Source organism: Microtus oregoni, unplaced genomic scaffold (assembly GCF_018167655.1).
Source record: "Microtus oregoni isolate MIOR12 unplaced genomic scaffold, Mior012 000001F_ref0000356, whole genome shotgun sequence".
In the NCBI taxonomy this organism is placed as follows: Eukaryota; Metazoa; Chordata; class Mammalia; order Rodentia; family Cricetidae; genus Microtus; species Microtus oregoni.
In genome coordinates this window covers 75,717,225-75,738,811 of record NW_024543060.1, presented here as the reverse complement: position 1 = coordinate 75,738,811, position 21,587 = coordinate 75,717,225, and the positions used below count along the sequence as shown (strand labels likewise).

Here is a 21,587-nt window from a genome sequence, read left to right as displayed (position 1 = left end):
CCTGGAACTAGCTCTTGTAGACCAGGCTGGTCTCGAACTCACAGAGATTCGCCTGCCTCTGCCTCCAGAGTGCTGGGATTAAAGGCTTGCGCCACCATCGCCCGGCAAGTTCCCCATTTTCACATAGTTTATTATCAAAGCTGCCTTACCATTTTTATTGCCACCAGCATTTTGATATAGATGACTCAAGTGATTGCTAAGATTGAAATTCTTTACAGCGCCCTTCTTTGGATGCCCCCAGAATTTCTCATTATATTTCACTTGCAACAATTACAAGATTATTCTAAACTTCACTGAAGCTTTTCTCCTTTATCCATCTCCTACCCAGACACAAAATACTCCCACTTCTTTATGTGGGAGGATATCACATCTATATCACACTATAATCACATCCTATTCCTGGAACCACTATTTATTCTTTTTTCTTTGTCCTGCTCTACTGTAAAATTGGACATTTTCTAAATAGTAGAATGTATTTCTGGAAACTAGGAGGTCCAAGATCAAGCATCCCCAGATTGTATGTTTCACGGTTCTCTCGTCCTCCAAGATGGTGTGGTGAGCATTGCATTCTTGCCCAGAAGAATGGAAATGTCAAAGATGAACTTGGCCTACTTACCCAAAGATCCCTCCTAAGAAGGATCTAAAAAAAAAAAAACCCGACATCTTGAATTTTGCAGGAAAATGGATTGAGCTAGAAAACATCATTTTGAGTGAGGTAACCCAAATACAGAAAGGCAAATATCAGGTGTACTCTCTCATAGGTGGTTTTTAAACATAAAGCAAAGAAAACCAGCCCACAAATCACAACCCCAGAAAATTTAGACAACAATGATAGCTCTAAGAGAGACATACATAGATCTTATCTACATGGGAAGTAGAAAAAGACAAAATCTCGTGAGTAAATCGGGAGCATGGGGACCTTGGGGAGGGGTTAAAGAGGAAGGGCAAGGCAAGGAAGGGAGCAGAGAAAAATGAAGTACTCAATAAAAGTCAATAAAAAAAAGGATCAATCTCATTCAGAAGGACAGAATTTTCATAACCTAATTTCAACTACTTATCACATTAGCCATTAGGTTCTAACATATGAATGTGTGGATGATTTATATTTACATGTATATTTATCCAACTGTATCAGTTTTCATTAAGTAAACTGTTAATCATTTATTGAAAATTTTAATACCATTATCCCTATAAAATAATTTAAGATAGTGTTTGCACCCAGTATGTTTTCAGCATGATCTCAAGTTGTTAAGAACTGCATAAGGAGTGAGGTTTCTCTAGAAACGCTTCTTCCTATTGGATTCATTCTTTTGGAAGGGGTGATGCTATTCAGTAGTGAATGGCATATACATTCTTTGGTGTTTTTCTAAAGTAGTACCTCCAGCCTTTTTTCCTTCTAACCATCTCCCAATGAGTGAGAGGACTAAGAAAGTGTTTTGAATGCATCAACTGACATTCTTTCTGCTGTGTGTCTCCAGTCAATTCTGTAGTCATCCCTTAAGCCCAATTCTCAGGCAGTGGGGGAAATTTTCTCAGAAGGTTAGAATACTCAATCAGCGGACATATATAATCCTTATATAATCTGACTTCTTGTTGGTACACGTTAGAGAGAGTATAACCTGCAAACTTGCAGTGCTGGGAGAGAATGTCTTGCTTTCTCTAATCCAAAAGAAGAGTCATCTTATTAACACTAATAATAAAACCAGAAGATGCAAGCTCAGGACTATAGCCACCCATTGTAATTTTTTATTTTTAGAAACAGAAAAGAATAAAATTATATAACACTGATTGAGGATATCATATCCTTGTCTGGTCATAAAGGTCTAGATGCTATTTATTTAAAATTGGGGTTTTCATATTAGTAACTGAAATAATGTCTTACATGGAACAAAGTCACATACATCCTTAAGAAGACTTGAGATTTTTAAGATATGAAAGTAGAATGACACTCACTTGCGTGGCAATTTTCAAATAAAAAAAACTAATATGTCTTTCCAAGAAAATTAATTTACCAATCCAGTGACTCATTCATTAACCTGTTCAAATAATCTTCTTTTTAAGTAATATGATATATTTGAAATTCATATGACTTACTAAATAAATGGAAATTAGCCTGAATGCTGGGACTTAATAGTGAAATTGGAGTTTTGAGAGTCTTCATTCATGTGTGTGTAACAATAATTATCTACAGGGGCTAGAAGTGGTTCAAATATCCTGGAACTAAGAACATGATAAAGCACTTCCACAAACTGTTTCATTCTTGTCTTTCATATGGTGTCATCCATTCCATTGCTAATAGGATAAAGCTGATCCAAAACTTCCAAAGCTCCCTGTGAGCACCAATTTTTTTGTACCTGATTTAACTGGGTTTACACCTTTCAAAATTCCATACCCATTCCTTTTTAAATAAATAATAATCATTTTATTCAATATTCTGCACATAACAATTTGTTGTGCTATTTCATATGAAATTGCTCTTTTCAAGATAGCACCTTTTTTGAAATTGTTTTTCCTATGAGATATTAAAATCTCAGTCAGGCAAATAAGTAAATAAATGAAGAAACTAAGTAGAGTTTATGTGAGTCACTCAAAACTGAACAGAAATATAGAAACTTTTGAAGGTGAGATTACGTCTCTCTAAGGAGAGTTATTTCTGCTGTGTTTTGAAAACTGGGTATTGTCAGTTGATGGAATTAGAGGAAATGTCTTCATTAGAAAGACAATGAAATACATCAGTTCTGGGGAAACAAAATCCAAGAATGTCTGAGCAACAGAAAGGTCAATGCGGCTTAATCTAAAGGATCAAGTAGGAGACAAGGAACTGTTGGTAGTAAAGTTGCTGAGAGAATTATTCCTTTAAATGTCTGGCCTATGGTACATTGTCTATAGCTCTAGTGGATTGCTGTATACCCATAAACTTATGGGAGCCGCACTAGTTGATGGAAAGCGCTCTCAAGAAATAAAACAAAATGAAACAAGAAGAGAAGAGAAGAGAAGAGAAGAGAAGAGAAGAGAAGAGAAGAGAAGAGAAGAGTGGGGAAAGGAGGGGAGGAGAGGGATTGAGAGGAGAGGAGGGGAGAGAAGAGAAAAGAAGAGAAGAGAAGAGAAGAGAAGAGAAGAGAAGAGAAGAGAGGAGAGGAGGGGAGAAGAGAGTAGAGGAGGGGAGAAGAGAGTAGAGCAGGGGAGAGAAGAAGAGAAAAGAGGAGAAAAGAAATAGAAGCCAGGAATGGACCATTTGGGTGAAAACTTGGGGCGTGTTAGGGAATGTATATGATCACTTTTAGTTACATACTTAATGTAATATCAAAAATAAACAAAAATAATATTCACAGTATCTTGCAAAAAGGCTAAATGAATGAAAAACCAGTTGGAAACACAATGTAATATTTATCTTGAAAAAAACTGAGTAACACAATAAAATAACACATTCGAAACTTTTATCTAGACCTGAGGAAAGGGCTCAGTGGGTGAACTCCCTGCTTTATTGGCCTGAGGACTTGCCTTTTGGTTCCCAGCATCCAAGCAAATGTCCCAAGTGTTATACCCTGCACCTGTAACTACAGTGCTTAGCTGTACTTTTAGTTTGGATAGACAGAGACAAATGGTCCCTGGAGCATATGAGCCAACCTACAGAGGCAAGCATATGGGTTGTATGTTCAATGAGAGACTTTATTTCAATAAAAAAAAAAATGTGAGGGAAATCAAGTATGATACCCAGAATCAACATCTGGCCTCCACATTCTCAAACTCAAACATGGATGCATATGTGCCCATATGCACCCACTCAATGAACATATACATATACAACAATAACACAGGTATTTACATGTGCACACATTCATGCCAAGATGATTCCAGCCTATAAATAGAGGTGGAGTTTTTCTGTCCCGACTGCCTAGTCCCAAATAAACAAACCAAAGTTCTCATTAATTAATTATAGAATGCTTGGCCCATAACTCAGCTTATTACTAACTAGCTATTACATTTACATTAACCTACTTTTATTAATCCATATATTGCCACATGGCTCATGTCTTTATCTGTCCCCTAGCTTCTTGTTACCCTGCTCTGCCCTTCATCTCAGTTTTTAGCTTGATTGTCCAAGCTAAAATCAGTAATTTTCTATAGGCTATTCCTGTAGGTTAAGCAATTGGAACGATAAATTATTTTCCCACCTGTATTCTTCTTATGCATATATCTTGTATACGTTGAAAATGCGCACAGCAGGAGTTTTTATGGCAGCAACTTAAAAGCTAATTTTGCAATTAGCCATTGTATTTCCTAATGGAAAGTACATTCTTAGGTAAACTTTTTTGCAGTGTTTTCCATTTTTAAAGAGAAATTTTGTCAATTTGCATTGGCATTATTCAAAACATTGCCCTTACATACATTTTTTTGAAATAAATAAAAGAGATAATTTTGTGTTTCAATCCTTTGTCCATCCCCATTAGCGATTAGCCACAGTAATGTAAATTTACCTTTTAAAGAAATTACCCTTTTATTTTTCAGATTGTCGCCTTGCGTGAGCAAAATGTTCATATCCAGAGAAAAATGGCATCAAGCGAGGGATCCAGAGAGTCAGAGCACCTGGAAGGGATGGAACCTGGCCAGAAAGTTCATGAAAAGGTATGATACACACGACCTGATTTAAGTGGAAATGTTTGCTTGCCAATTCATTTGATAGGAATATAAAAAAAATAAAATCATATGTTGAGTTTTTTTCATCATAAGTTCACACTGGTTTTTTCCTTAGTACTTTCAATTCATTAATTTTAAAGATTAATGTGTTTGCCTTGTAGGTATATAGTTACGCATATATATGTGACATGTTTATTAATTGCTGTCAATTCGATTATATACAATTTAATCTATATATTAAAGATATATAAAATATACAATTTAAACTCCATATAGAGTGTTTGTATGGTACTGTCTTGGAAATACTATTCATAGGTTTCTCAATTTACAGGTATTTTGGCACACAGTGTATTAAAGAAAAAATGTCCTTAATAATAACTATTTTTCTTTTTTTATTTAGCACTTAAATTCTTTATCTTTTCTCACAGATCCCAGTCTTACTTCTGATAATAAAACACTATGGGAGTCAATAGATGAAGCCATTTTTACCACTTTCAGTCATTCACTGGTTCATTTATTCATTCACCTTTAGTAAGAAGCCATTTTTCTTTGCAATGCAGTTTAGACACAGGAAAGGTATATAAGTGGTCTGTGTAGCCACTATCAGAAGACAGTTACTGTGTTTCAAATGTAAGATGAGAAGCATAAATTGTAAGAGGCTCTTAAACTAGATGAAAATTCCTGAAATATTTGCATAAACTGTGCTTAAAACTCAAGAGAATCTACTTGTTTGCCTGTAACACTTTATATTTTGGGACACCAAATCTCCTTAGGTATTAAGAGCACATGAGCTAAGTAGCTAAACTGTTGTAATTGGAAGTGCCATGAGGCTCTAAAACCCGGAGATTAAGACGTGATGCAATGACAGAGCAAGTCGCATTAGATTCCTGATGAAGTGTAAAGCGAGTGCTTCATGGCTGAAGCTGTTGAAACAGACAGCGGGGCATATCAGTCTTCTTCCTTCAGTGCTAAGGGAGCCCAGTAGCCCGGATAAGTTTCCAGGGATCACCTTCAGGCCTGACTTCCAACAACTGGACAAATCTTCATACAGAACCCATCATTTTAGACTTCTCATATTTTATTGAAATATTAAGCTGAATGTTAATAATACATCAATTATGATGGTTTTATAAGCTGTGTGTGACATTAGAGTGAAAAAAACACATTTTTCTCTCCCCTAAATCAATCAGTGTGCCATCAACCTCTTTAGGGCAGCGTATGTGCATCAGGAAAACATTGAGGAAAGGGACATAAATTTTGCCATTGACATCATTTAAATGATTTCATCAGTAATAGATTTTCCTCAAACTATGAAAGCACAAATTTGGTTATGAAGATTAAATATATATATTACAATTTTTTTACTCTGGCATCTAATAGAAAATATATAAAATAACATTTGTGTACGTGTAATACAAGATGAAAGAAATATTTCATATATGCTTTTAGGTGTAAGACACTCACATATTTGTCTTTTTTAACACACATATATGCAAATACATATATATCTGCATTCTTCTACAGTTATGCACCAACAAATGATGTTTCATTTATGGACATGTGGCACAAACAATATATATGCCAGCTATCACATGTAGTAAGCATATCATCTAGTGTGTAACTAATCTGTGATTCCAAGGTGACAATATTGCTTCCTGATGAATTATTCATAATTTGGGAGACCTTCTCATTTTATGTAACACGCGGCTCCATACTCTTTCTACTCAAAATATTGCTTCTAAGATGAACAGTCATTGGAAGATTTTAAGATAGTTTCTATCAGATTAATTTACAAGTTACAGCTACAGAACTAGGATAATCGGCAATTCTGTACAGCTTGTTTTGGTCTTGAATAGACCTCATACCTGCAGGTATACATATGAAGGATTCTGAGATACTGATGACTTGAAAACTTTTGCAGTTTTGTTCATTCTTTTGACAAGAACATAAACAAAACTTAAACATTGTGGTCATGGATAGCCTTTTTTTTTCTTAAATTTCTGACAAGCTTGGGATTGACAGTATATTATTATTGTTTAAAATACCACACACACAGCCTTCAGAATGTGCTTCGTGCTGGATGGATAGTTTTATGTCAATTTGAAACAAGCTAAAGTCATCTGGGAAAAAATAACTTCAATTTTAAAAACATCTCCAGAAGATTAGGTTGTAGACAAACCTGGAGGGCATTTTCTTTATTAGTGATATATGAGGGAAGGCCCAGTCCACTATTGGTGATGCTAATCCGTAGGTTAATGGTACTGAGCTCTATTAGAAAGCCAGTAGACAGCACTTCTCCCCAATGGCCTCTAAATTAGCTCCTGCCTATTGGATTCATCCCCGCTTGACTTCCTATCCTGACTTCTCCATTGACTGACTACACTTTGCATGTGGAAGCCAAATAAATCCTTGTCCCCTCAGCTTTCATTTGTTCATGGTGTTTCATCACAGCAATAAAACCTTAACTAAAACAGAAATCAATACCAGAATAGTGGGATATTGCTGGGACAGACCTGACTGTGTATTTTTTGGATGGATTATGGAAGTACTTGGAACTTTGGGCAGGAAAAGCCATTCAGAGCTTGGCAAGCTGTTCGGTGCGAACTTGGAAGATGAGAAAGTTGAGAGAAACATGGACAACAGAGCCTTGGCTGTGGAGTTTAAGAGGGAAGCAGAGACTTCACAGGGCCTTTAGTGTGAAGAATCGGTAGCGTCTGGTCAGCTGGAGCAGAAAATAATAAACTGTGATTATCAGGAGACCAGAACCACTCAAGTACAACCTTTGCTTTTCTGAGACAATGAGCCAAGAAATTGGTGGTGATTAAGAAAAGACCAGCATTCCTAAGGTGAAGTATTCTTGGTAGTGTTTACTTAGAGTCAGCACAGTCTCCTGGGAAGTAGTTGCTTTGAAGGCTTGAAGGGGCAACTGAGGCTTGGCACTGTTATAGGCCAGGAGAGGCAGCAGGTGAAGGGGGAGCAGAAGTACTGGTGGAAGCAAGCAATGAAGGGGTCATGGAGAGAGTTGAAGCATTGTACCTTAAAGAAGGTCCAGGGGAGGCTATTGGTGGAAGAGCAACACAATTACTGCAGAGACCTTAGCATTTTGGAGATGCCAGTACCCTATGGTGACCCCCAAGAATAACAACAGGTATGGAGTAGATACGAATGACCACTAAGAACAGCAGCCTAGAAAACAACCTGTGTGTATTACAAAGGGCAGAGCAGGAGAAGGGACTCAGGCCTCTTGGTGGAACCCAGAAAATTATGAGTAAATCTCAGATATTGGACCCTGACTAATTTATAATGTTGAATTTGGGTTTTACCTTGATCTGATCAGGACTGTGTACTCTTTCTTTCCTCTTGAGATAACTTATTTTTTATTTTATAGCAGCAGACAGTTGAGATACTTTCAGTTTGAAAGGAGACTTTGGACTTTAACAGGGGCTTTGGATTTTGTTTAGAAACTGAATTTTGAAAGTGTTTGAATTTGTAAAGTTACAGACCTTTTTAAGTTTGTAATTTTTCTATATTGTGGTGTTTATATGAATGTGTGATCTTAGGGATCACACAATAAAGAACAATAAAGAAAAGGTTGTGGCTTTAGAGTGATGTTTGTGTGCTAATTTGACAAGGCATCAAATGTGCTAGCTAGTTTTATATCACCTTGACACAAGCTAAAGTCATCTGAGAAGAAAGAATCTCAATTAAGAAAATACCTTCATAAGAGCCGGCTGTAGGCAAGACTGTAGGTCATTTTCTTAATTAGTGCTTGCTGAAGGAGGGCTCAGCTCCTTGTGGGTAGCACCACCCTGGGTTAGTGGCCCTGTAATCTGTAAGAAAGCAGTCTGGACAAGTCAACAAGAAGCACTCCTCAAGGTTTCTGTCGTGTTTGAGTTCCTGTCCTGACTTCCTTCTGTGATGAACAGGAATTTGTAAATTTAAGTCAAATAAACCCTTTTCTTCCCAGATTGCTTTGGTCATGATATTTCATCACAGTAATGATAGCCCTAACTAGGGCATGCCTACAACATATAATTTGTACTTTATTTTTTATTTATTTATTTTTAATTTGTTTTTATTGAAGAAAAAAAATTTCCGCCTCCTCCCAACCTCCCATTTCCCTCCCCCTCCTCCCACTCCTCTCCCCCTTCCTCTCCAGTCTGAACAGCAGTCAGGGTTCCCTGCCCTGTGGTAAGTCCTAGGTCCTCCCCCCTCCGTCCATATCTAGGAAGGTGAACATCCAAACTGGCTAGGCTCCCAAAAAGCCAGCACATTACGTAGGTTCAAAACCCCGTGCCATTGTCCTTGGGTTCTCATCAGCCCTCATTGTTCGCCATGTTCAGAGAGTCCAGTTTTATCCCATGCTTTTTCAGTCACAGTCCAGCTGGCCTTGGTGAGCTCCCAGTAGATCAGCTCCACTGTCTCAGTGGGTGGGTGCACCCCTTGTGGTCCTGACTTCTTTGCTCATGTTCTTCCTCCTTCTGCTCCTCATTGGGACATTGGGAGCTCAGTCCGGTGCTCCAGTGTGGGTCTCTGTCTCTATCTCCATAAAATAAATAAACTATGATCCATTTTATATGATTAAAGATGTGATCAGTTTCTCATGATTAAATAATTGCTACATATTAGAGCAAATTTCTCTGTTTTTTATAAGTGTCAATCAGATACAGAAAAATAGATAAATCTGAGTTATTATTTTCTTAATTGAGGTAAATATTTATGTAATGAAGTTTATCAGTAAAGGATTTCGTGTGGTATCAATGCTTAAATTGCCAAATTATTGTTCAGAAGAAAATAATCTACATTGTTGTTAGCTAACAATAGAAGTAATAGAAGGTAATGCATAATCCTAGTCACAAGTACCACCCCTTCTTCAGGATAGTAAAATTACTTGAATTATATAACCAGGGTAGATTATTAGCCTTAATGGGATGTTTTATATCAGTGGCTTGAGAATTCCATTCACAAAATAGCCTCACTGAAAATATACACTGGCGTGGGCTTTGTTACCCTCAGAAGGCCTACAATTTTTCTGAACATTTCCAAAATAAAAATAAAATAAAAAACTGAATTAAAAAAAAGAAATAAAAAGAGAAGGAATGGATATGACTGCTCCGAGGTATGGTGGTAGAAAAGATTTATTGTAGATACATGGGAGAGAATAGTCAGAAGGAAAAACAGGGACATCTGGGAGAGTCCAGAGTGGACATGACTAAATTGAGCTGAGCCATGTGTGAGAGGGGGACAGGTAAGGGAGAAAGGAGAGAGGGGAACCAGATGCACCAGTCAGGAGGTCCAAAGGGACAGGAAAGTAGGCTACCAAAATGGTTGGATTATACTGGGAAGGACAACCCAGCTCCCTGAGTTGTAGAGTTTAGGGTACGGGGTTGGATATGCCAGCCAACAGTGCCCTGAAACAGGTACGGACAGAAGGATTGCATGGAAAATCTTGTGGCCAACACTTGCTTTGATAAGTCATAAAGACACCACAGCCATTTATCCCAGATTTGAAACAAACAAACATAGTGTAAATTCTTGCTATCACTTGCTGCCTTCTAAGTTTTGTAAATCAGGCATTAGAATAACCACGAGATGATATTTCACTTTGACTTTATTTTGTGCCTCCCTGATGACTTCTAACCAAAAAGAAAATTTTCATTAATCTGGTCATACATAAGTCTTATTTTGAAAAATGCCTTTCTAGGTCCTTGTAGATTTCCTTAATATGTTTTTCTTTTGTGTTGTTTTCTTGTTTTTGAGTTCTTTAATCTAACAATTTTTAAATGTTTTGAGTATTGGTTGTAAGATACTTTAGAAACATAGATTCTCCTACTTTCTAGGCATTCTTTTCAAAAAGTGAAAATAATTATTTCAAAATATTTAACTTCTTTCAACTAACTCCACTTTAGCATATATAAAGTTTTAAATCCTTAGAATCTAGAAATCAACATTTTTGAGTTATATCTCTTCCAAAGATACCAGGATCATCATATAAATTCTGTTCTTTTAACAAAATCATAAATTTTATTTGTATGAGTGTCATTAAGACTAAACACTGTAATTTTAGATACCTATTTATCACTTTAAGAACTATATTGGAGCAGTACGGAAGACCTAACTAAAGAAGGGAATATGGGGGAGAGGCAACTAACACTAAAAGCTCTTTGAAAAGTCATATGGAAATCTAGCATTGTAGAAGATTCCTAAAATATGTAAATATATGAAAGTAATTTAAATGAAGACATTACATGATGGGGGAGACAATGCTCTAACTAGTCACTGTAAGCCAGTAAGTAAGCAGAACTTGTGGGGCCAGTAACAAATTACATATTGTTCAGCAGTTGGCCAAAGGGCCCTCTAAATTGCTCAAACACCACAGGCTATTGTCAAGACTTTTGACGACCCTACACAGACTGATAGTATGTCCCCATTGCAGAAAACACCCAATATTTACGTCATTGAACATGGAGGAATAACGCTAGTCCCCAGCTAGAAGCTTAACCTTGACTGACTTGCATTCACAATACTGGAATGTACTTTGCACACACAGGAGGATAAATGTAATCATCAATATCACACAATTAAAAGCCCTAAGACCTACAAGAGAGATCTGCCTGCAAGATATACTGGTGCAATAATGGCACAGATGTTGTGGCAATAACCAGCCACTTCTTTATTTAAAGCTTACTCTATAAATAGAAACACCTAACATTAATAGTTGCCAAGAATCAGATACTAAATAGATCATTGGCCCTAAGGGAAAATCTAACATTATTAATCCACTAAAGAAACATATTGATAAAGTGATTCCTAATGACTTATGCCTATGTGAATAGATCATTGCATCATACAGCCCTCATCAAAGAAACTTCTTCTTATAGTATATCGTAATTCATACAGAGAACCACAAGTGGACAGTATATAGAATGGCACACAGCCTTAAATGTGCTGTCTTTATCAGCTGCACCCTCTTTCCCATGCTGGGGAATCTAGGTGGAAGAGAAGGCAGGGGAAAGCCACATCTTCCTTACACAAAAGGATTTTTACACATATGAACTCAGAGAGACTTGCATCACATGCAAGATGCACAAATCAAACCAGACCAAAAAGCACAGCACTGAGAATAGGAGATGCACACCAAGTCCTATAGGAAGGTATTTGCCTCTGACACCTTCTGAGGAAGGGAAAAATCAATTTTATCCAACTCAGTGTCACTGGGTATATGAACCACACTCTATGGCAGGCCCTACTCATAGGAGTCATTGGATAACTCAAAAGAATTCCATGTTTTCAGAAATTAGATAGTTAGGGAGGCAGGAGAATCTGGGGGGATTTGGGGTACTGGAAAGAATGCAATCCGAAAAAAGTGTATAAAATCCTTGAATGGAAAAATAAAATGGAAAAAAGCTTGCAAAGTTCAAAAGAATCTGAATAAAAAATAAAAATATCACAATGTTTATATCTCTTTCTATTGACTAAAATAGTGTGCTATGCTTATCATATATGTTTATATGCAGATATATGTATCTATGCTAAATTACATATATAATATTGCTTTCTCATCTATACATATAAACTTGGTGTGCAGATGCTTCTGTTATCCTGTTTGAAAATTACCCATTTGTTTTCACACCCTTCATAGGACATATTTTAAAATTATATATATATCATTATTTTTCTCTGTGTGTGTATTTCTGTGTGTGATGTGCATATGTGAGATATATTATGAACATGTGTGTGCAGGTACCCATGCAGTCCAGAAGAGAGCATAAGATGGAACTAGAGTCACACGGGGTTGTGAGTAGAACCCTTCCAGGTCTTCTGGAAGAGAATCCACTAAGACAGTGTCCTTAACTGCTTAGTCACCTCTCCAGCTCTTATACATTGTTATTTCTATATTACTACCGGATTTCTCAGAAAATAGTTTTTCTCCAGCACTAGCTTGTTTCAGAATTCTTGTTTCTCATTGTGAAACTGTTTGGTTTCTCTTTTTTTTTTTTCTCACATGCATTTGGGTTAAGGATAAAGAGGGTCCTAAGTGGCCTGCTTTTGTCTTCCTCCAGCGTCTATCCAATGGTTCCATAGACTCAACAGATGACACCAGCCAGATAGTCGAGCTACAAGAGTTGCTTGAAAAGCAAAACTATGAAATGGCCCAAATGAAGGAACGCTTAACAGCTCTTTCTTCCCGAGTGGGAGAAGTGGAACAGGAAGCAGAAACAGCAAGGAAGGACCTCATAAAAACGGAAGAAATGAACACAAAGTATCAGAGGGACATCCGCGAGGTAGGTGGTTGGTTAATCGCGTTCTCTGTCTTTACTTCTTGAATGACTTTCCAAGGTTGTTCCAAAAATCTGTCTCCATCTCTTTCCCTAGCGACTGGTAACTTCTTGAAGACCATAATTAGGAATGTTATTTTAGTTATACTCTTTCAGTAAGATAGCAAGAGTTTACTTACTGACCCTTTAAATATGTATGAATGGAAAGCTTTGCTATCCAAGTCTCAGCTACTCTAAAGTCTTTGTAAAGATTTAATGACATCTCAAGGCCTCAAGGTTTTAAATTTGAATAACTGTGCTTGTGGGAATGAATCATGCTTTTCTGTGTTATATAGGAGTGCTCAAAACATTATTTTCACTTGTCTGTTATTTGTGTCTCTGAATGCCTGTTCATGAATATTCTATGCATATGTATAATATAACATTTCTTTTTGTGTATATTCCTCTCTTGCTAGGCTTAGTATTGCTTTGTCGACAAAAAAAAAGAAAAGGAAAGAAAGGAAGGATTTAAATTTATTAAATTATCGAGAAACATATTTTATTTATAATGTCTTAATATATAAATACCTACTAAGATAAATGTTGAAAATTCTTCTTTTTATTTTTCTTGCTTTCAAAAATACAGCCTTTTTCCATTTCTTAAATTTTGTTTTTCACATTTTACCTTTTCTACTTGTACAGTATCTTTTGAAGTATATCTTAGTATCTTCAAGTGTGTTTCTTTGTGGCTAGGTAGTTAATATATCTGTCTCTATTAGTTATCTCGAAATTTGTATTTCTTTTTTCTTGAGGCTATATTATCACACTTGCTTCCCTAGCCCCAGTAAGAGTATTTGTAATAAAGTATCTTATTAATTACGTTACTGAATGAATGGATCAATTCTCAGTCCTTAGAAGCGCTAGTTCATGTCCACTCTTCTGTCCTTGGAGAATGTGTTTTTCTCTGGGCTAGTCGCATGCCAATCTCTCCTGGATGTCCTCCGCTTTACTCTTCCCGTTACCATCTCTGCTGTTACAGTGGTTGGCTTTCCTTCCCCTTCCTCATTATGTCTTTTCCTTTCAGTCTTCCATTGCTTTGCTTAAGCTAGTAAAGGTTAATGACGCACACACAAATCAACCATAGACTCTCAGTTTCATTCTCTACCTCCCTTTTTTTCCCCTCTCACTTTCCCAGTGTTGTACCTAAAACTCCAAATGACATCTCAGCAATACTAACTTGGCATTCATTTCTTCTCATTCTTCTGGTAAAAGTTTGTTTTCAGAATTTCATGCATCCAGTATTATTGCTTAGGCCAAAATCTTAATGGTTCCATGAAATTTTCTTTCAATTTCATGCTGCATTTGTTTACATGGTAAATCCTATAATCTATAAATCAATAAAGCAGTCTTCAACTGCTTTCTCTCTTTTTATGAAATCATTATCTTTGAAGATGATATTACAATACTCTACTTAGTATTCTCTCCATGGCTTATGTCTTCTGATGAATTGCTTCACACTACTTTTATTCTTATAATTTCTTAATTGCTTTATATTCTACTTTTAGTAACAATAAATCCATGTAAGTAGCTTGAAAAATATGACCATGTCATTCTAGCCCACTCTACTCAATTAAAGTAGACTCTTAAGCTAGTAGGACTTGTTTGATTTTATTTTCTCATCCTCTGTCATTCACTCAAATGCTCCCCTCTTGAACACGTGTTCCCTGGCCTTGTTTTATATAGGTGCCGACTTTCCTTCATATTTCATTCCATATTTTAATCCCCCAATATACATTCTCCCTTATCCTAAACATGTCCTTCATTGAGTCCTATTTGTTTCACTTTTTTACCCTCCTTACACAACTGCTGAGCACATAATATCAAAAAAGCTTTTTTTTAACTAAATGGATACTTATCATCCTTTATTAAAATGTAAAGTTAGAACATTCATTGACATATCACTCAGCATGAAGGAGAAAGAAGAATGAAGTCACAGTTCCACTGAAATTCTGATAATGAAACAATTTCATATAATCTCAGAGCTCATAGATATAGCTTGCTTCTTTGTTGCTTCCTATAGCTCAAATTCATAATAAATAGTGTAATTTAAGGAATATTAGGACCTCAGCCTTTTTAAGTCTACCTTTCACTATTACTTGAATTTTTGCTCATTCTCTAGTTCTTGTTCGTAGTTCCAGAGATCTAGTTCCTTTATTTACATTTTAAGCAGTCATATAATTTATGTTCGGCTAGGTATCACAGAGAGGCTACTGTATCTCCTGTTCACCCTTCCTTATTGTACATTTTAAAATAACCCCTTAATATAAATTGTGCTTAGATAAAGGTGACCAAAAATCAGGTCAAACAGTAGGCATCAACTGTATTGCCAGAGATTGATTCAGTAGGAATCTATTTTGATGGCTTAGGTCTTCCCCTGGGTAAGTAATTTTTATGTAATATATAATTGTACTTTTGAGGTTTCTAATTCCCTATGTGGCCATATTTCAGTTGAGACTTAGGAAAAGGAAGCATATCCCATTATCCCCTTCGAAGGGAGTTTGGAAGAAGATGTTTTTGGAGTCTGGCAGCCAATGGATGTGTGAATACTAGGTGTGAGATAGTAGGAAGTGACACTCTTGAAAAGACCTGTGAAGCGCCTGCACTCAGTGCACTCATCCTGCCTGTCTCTATAAAGCTCCTACTATGTTCTGACTCTCCTCTCTAATGTCCCAGTGACATATGTGAAAAGTATTTTGTTTCATAAAAAAAAAATAGCATCAGACTATTACCAAATTTGCATGGAAATTTGAGTAATCTAATTCTGTAATCCTGGATCATGGTCACTTATATTTGGCTTCAGAATAAATTCTTTTATTCTCTTTCAGTTGAGAGTTATGTTTTGCATAACTCAATGGCAGCTTTCATACATTATTTCGGCCACTTAAATAACCAGTATTTTTGTCATTCTTTTCAAAAGTTAAAAGGATGTGAAATTCCTATCACTTAAACTCCAAGTCCAGACTCTGCTGCCTAGTAATATTTCCCTGGATTTTGATCTTATAAAGTCTGATGTATTGTGGATTTCTTAAGAAAGAGGAAGATAATTCACCTTTATACCCTCTCAGAATTACATCACAGTAGCATGTCAATATGGCATGAATAAAAAAACACTCTGAATAAATGAAGGAAAAACTCGGATAACAGGGTAACAACCAACCATTTAATTAAAAATTGAAATGTGTTTCACATTGTATATAAGGACAATCTAATAAATCTGAACTGAGTTATATAATAATGTGCAGTCAACGGTTTCTGAGCATAGTTTTAACTGCTTTATTAAAAAAATATGACGTTTCATTTTAGCTGCTCTTTGCATTAATACAAATCTAAAAGTAGATGGAACTAAACATTATGTAATTATTGAAAAAGTAATTGTAATTTGTACATTTGCCCTCTACTTTTTAATCAAGAGGATATTAGACATACATAGATAACACTTCACTCTCTTCATATGTGTGCAGAGAGCTTAACTTTTCTGTGAAGTGTTTGAGCTAAATTTATTTTGTGAATGAAGCTAGCGTATCTTTCTGACGCCACACTTAAAGCTCTTTTCACATTTGCAAAGTAATCAAATAAATTAATATATAAGTTCTCATTTACATTAGTTGAGACATGAATTACATTACCATAGAACTATATCTGATATAATAAAATCCAGTTATATATATTTTGGGTTAGGGGGTCATTGTATTTTTACACTATTTTTCTTTTTATGTAACAGTGTTTAGGAACCAGGAAAAAAGCTTTCTTCTTTAGACTCTCCAAATAACGCAGGGGAAAAGCTATTTCTATGACTTGTAAATTCAAAATTTATTTCTGGTAACACAGCCTGCAGTTAAAAATTGAATCATTCCCATGAATCACTAAGTCAAAAATGCTATTGCAAATCTCCATCCACTGGCTCTAAGTGCACTGTGTGGACAGGTTAAATACGGACTGGTTTGTAATCAGTAATTACAAAGTAGCTATTTAATGAATGTATATTTTACTCTGGGTACTATATAAAGTAGCTGAACTATTACATCACCTAAATCTTTCTAATTATATAGTATTTATTAATCATCCAACAAAAAAAGATTATGAAAGTAAATCAAGGAACAGAAACTCTTACTCATGGGATATACTATACAAACTTTCACTTTCCAGAAAAAAAAATTGTCCCTTATTCCTGAAGATATTGCCATCAGAATTTAGAGAGAAATTTATATGTGCATGCTAGATTCATAATTTTCTTTTATTCAATGAAATTGGAAAATATTCCTAGAAGTCTATGTAAAAATTAACATGAATAATACTTACTAAATAAAAACATAAATTAATAGAAATAAAGATTGAGAATCAACATCTTTTTATCCACTAAGAACTATGATTATTGTTTGGGGGGCTTTCTAAAACCTGGAATACTGATGTTTTACATAATAATCTGAATTATTCTGCCAAAATGACAGATGACCTAAATTTAATGTGTTTAAATTTTAATATTATATAAATAACTATTATTTTACTAGCTCCTGAAGGTCAGGAATATTTGACACAAAAGAGAAGGAATAAAAAACATTTTCCAGGTGAAAATGAAGTCAGAGAGTATTATAGATTCTTACCCTTGCCACAACAAATTGATACAAAGTGATTGTCTCATAATGACTCTCATATAGAAAATATTGTGTGGGCATATGATGTGGATGTGGGATCAAACACGACAGCACACATGTGGAGGTCAGTGGACAGCTTCATATCGCTAGGTGTCCCCTTCCACCTCATGTGGATTGTAGGCACACACCTTGGGTTCTCTGGCGTGCCTTTCCTTAGTTTGTAAATCATTTGGTATGATCAAATATATACAGTAAACCCTCTTTTATAATAAATATGTTAACTATTATTAATAATAGTTTGGATTATTTTTTATGAATAACAAACCAAGGGTCTCCTGCATCCTAGGCAACTTTTATATCCCCGTTGTGTCCCCAGCTCCCACCTGCATTTTAAAACACTCAAGTTTTCCTTTGTGTGGAAGACAGATTTCTGATGGTTTTCTCCTTTTTAAAATGTTAATATCATAATTACAACATTTCTCCGTTCCCTTTCCTTACTTCAAACTCTCCCAAACATTTCTTCCCACCTTTTAAAAAATTTCTGACATCTTTTAATTTATTATTGCCTACATATATGTATCTAATAGACACATATCTATTATCCCTTACATATTACATATATATATATATATATTCCTAAATATATCCTCCTCTGTTTATATAATGTTACTTGTATGATTATTTTCAGAGTTGGTCATTTGATTCAGGAAAAAATCTGATGTTCTTTTCCCTGGGAAAGGCTGTCTCTCCTATTCCTAAATAATCTCAGCTACCTACAATTCTTTCTCTAAGGTGAAGCCCTCATGTGCTTTTCTCCAATGACTGTGGCATGTCCATTGGCATCTTCTTTCTTTAGCTCACATCTGGTCAGTCATCTTTACGAGTTTACATGTGCAGTTTATGGCATTTGTAAGAGACAAAAATCTCAGGAGCGAACACCCTGATGCTCTGGTTATTACAATCTTTCTGCTCCTTCTCTTGCATTGTTCCCTGAGCCGTAGCTGCAGGATCATTCTGTAGATATTTCTATTGGGACTGGGTTTCAAAACTCTGGATTTTGACCTGCTGAGGTTTTCTGTAGTAATCTGTGTCTGTTGTAAGGAGATGTTTCCTTGATGAGGGGTGAAGACTACAGTTACATGTGGTTATATGAACAAATGTTTATATATTATTTAAAGTTATGTTAGATGAGGAAATCATTGGCTTTGGATGTTCTTCTAATAACTGTGACCTTAGTTATAAATATGTGTTATTTATATTTTATATGTGTGTGTGATGATGATATACCTGCATGTATATCTGTGTACTTTGTCTGTGCATGTCTAGTGGCCTGAATAGTGTGTCAGATTATACTGAACTGGAGTTACAGAAGGCACATGGCTGCCACATGCGTACTGGGAACCAAACCTGGCCCTCCGCAAAAGCAGCAAATGTTCTTAGTCACTGAGTCTTCTATCAAGCTCTCTGGTAGTATCGATGCCTTATTTGAAGATAGCTTTCAAACTATGCCAGCAGTGTAACAACCTCTCCTGGCTTTCCGTTCTGCTCATAGTTGTATTTGTTTCTACCTTTTAATGAGCAAATTCACCTGCCATTTAATTCTACAGCAGGAAGCTTGAAAATATGTGTTTTCTACTCTTAGATATTTGAAAGCCCCTTCTGAATTTATTATAAAGAATAAAAACCAAAACATTATCAAGAGACTCAGAGACGCATGGGGTCTTTTAGTTTTAGTTTGTTTTTTAAGACATGGGACGGGGTTTCTTTCTTTCTGTAGCTCTGACTGTCCTAGCACTCAATCTGTAGACCAGGTTAGCCTCAAACTCAGAGATTCCCCTACCCCTGCTTTCAAAGTACTGGATTTTAAGGTATAAGTACCAACCCTGGCATACACAGAATCTTCAAAATGCTCTTGAAGAATGTATCTTTACTCGGAAAAGGCTACTTTCTGATATCTTATCATTTTACTTAAATAAGGAAACGACATCTGTCTGAGACTCTGTAGAACAGTTTGTGTGTGTGTGTGTGTGTGTGTGTGTGTGTGTGTGTGTGTGTGTGTTTTGCACTGAGGGGAATGAAATCAAAGACTTGCCCATGACTTTTACAGTGTTATTTACAGGCAATGGCTCAAAAGGAAGATATGGAAGAAAGAATCACAACCTTGGAGAAACGTTACCTCAGTGCTCAGAGAGAATCTACCTCTATTCATGACATGAATGATAAGCTAGAAAATGAATTGGCAAACAAGGAAGCCATCTTGCGACAGGTTCAGTACCACTGTTTTGGATTTCCTTTTTCTATGTGTGTGTTCCCAACATTTTCAAAAAGCATAGAATAAAATAGGTTTTGTTTTAGCAGATTATGTTTTAAAACTTAGAATAGTATTAATGAAGCAATTTTTATTTTATAGTTTATTTTTAACAAAACTAGAAATCACTCATATGAAAACAATAATGCTGCAAATACTGGCTTTTGATCTTGAGGTGAAGTAGAAGCTAAGGAGTTTGTTTGCAATTACTTCATTAATTCTAGCCTCCACCTTCTGATTAGCTGTAATTATTCTACTGCATACTCTGAGAACAAAAGACAAGACTATGTCTCAAGGTCACACACATCATAAATGTCAGTGCTGGAAGGCCTACCTAGTGGAAGACCCACTGCAAAAGAAAGAGCATCAGTCTATAAAACAACCGTGGCTTTCTCCCTGCTTCTGAAAATGAAGTTTTAATGGAATATACACACCTAATAATTTAAACATTGTTTGCGGTTGTTCTCATGTTACATCAGCATACTAGAGGAACTGAACCAGAGATTATGATACACAATCCTAAAATACTATTTGTCCAATACAGAAGAGTTGTTTGTCTAATCTCTAGAGCGTGGCCTCCTGTGTACTCTACTCCTTAGCTTACACCAGTCTAAAACTATGGTTTTAAATAGGTTTTTTTTGTTCTAATGGTATTATGGAGCATTAATACTGAGCTATATTCCATTTGTCCAAGTGCTTTCTCATTAGAAATTTCTTTACTGTTTGCTGCCAATGGTAAAATTATTACTATTTTATTGTATTGAATTTCAGTAATTAAAATTGACAAATAAATCATGAAATCATGACAACAGTCATCACCTAGCGTAGTTAAGTATGGTAATAACTGATTTCAAATATAGAGAAATTGTCAAGTTCCAAGTCCATATGACTCCTTCTAGCTAACCTAACTCTTGTCTGTTTAAATGGTGCCCTCATCACCCCTGTTTCAGATGGAAGAAAAGAACAGGCAATTACAAGAGCGTTTAGAACTGGCTGAGCAGAGGCTACAGCAGACCATGAGAAAGGCCGAAACTCTGCCGGAAGTGGAGGCTGAACTGGCTCAGAGAATTGCAGCCCTAACAAAGGTACTGCAGCAAACACACGCGCTCAGCCTCGATGTGTTTGCAAAAATAACCGACTAGCAAAGTGGGATCAGTAATAACTCTCTTCAAGCTATGTGAACCTTATAATAGTCAGCTCTTTCTTTTCTTTGTTCATCATCACTTTGTTTCTTTGTGGCATATATCTTTCTTACGGTGAATTGAACAATTGTTACATGAGTGTGACAACTTTCTTCTCTATTTAAACTTTAACAAGGAAAGCAAAATTTCACATCGTTGCTATAGTAAATTTTTGATGGTAGTTTCTGCACATAATAACTATGTAATTTAAATTGTAAAACTATGTTTATTAAATACTACAATTTAACCTGCTTTGTATGAGTGGTTTGCTGTTGGAACAATAAAATATATTAACTGTTGAATAAGGTTATATTGTAATATGGTGAACACTGAAGGAAGTCTAAAAGTTACAGATAAAAGTCATTAAGTTATATGAAACTACTTTTATAATTGTGTTTTCTTCTGAAAAAAATGAAATTGGGTATAATGTATTGTATCGTTGTTGCATAGTATGTATTCTACGTTCTAAAAGTGTTCTATATTATATATCATAAAGCCATTCTAATAGAAACATTTTAATTCTAATAGACCAATAGAAATCACATCCATT

At 35.7% G+C, this 21,587-nt stretch overlaps 1 protein-coding gene across 25 annotated transcripts in view; it reads left to right on the top strand.

Moving 5' to 3' along the window:
- Ppfia2 (PTPRF interacting protein alpha 2) overlaps window positions 1-21,587 on the top strand; it is a 346,500-nt gene that overhangs the window by 238,048 nt on the left and 86,865 nt on the right. For all 25 annotated transcript variants that reach the window (XM_041668226.1, XM_041668294.1, XM_041668357.1 and 22 more), the window contains 4 exons: window positions 4,510-4,626; window positions 12,702-12,923; window positions 19,668-19,814; window positions 20,807-20,941. In XM_041668226.1, the coding sequence (XP_041524160.1) occupies window positions 4,510-4,626; window positions 12,702-12,923; window positions 19,668-19,814; window positions 20,807-20,941 (621 nt within the window). The remainder of the gene's footprint in view (window positions 1-4,509; window positions 4,627-12,701; window positions 12,924-19,667; window positions 19,815-20,806; window positions 20,942-21,587) is intronic.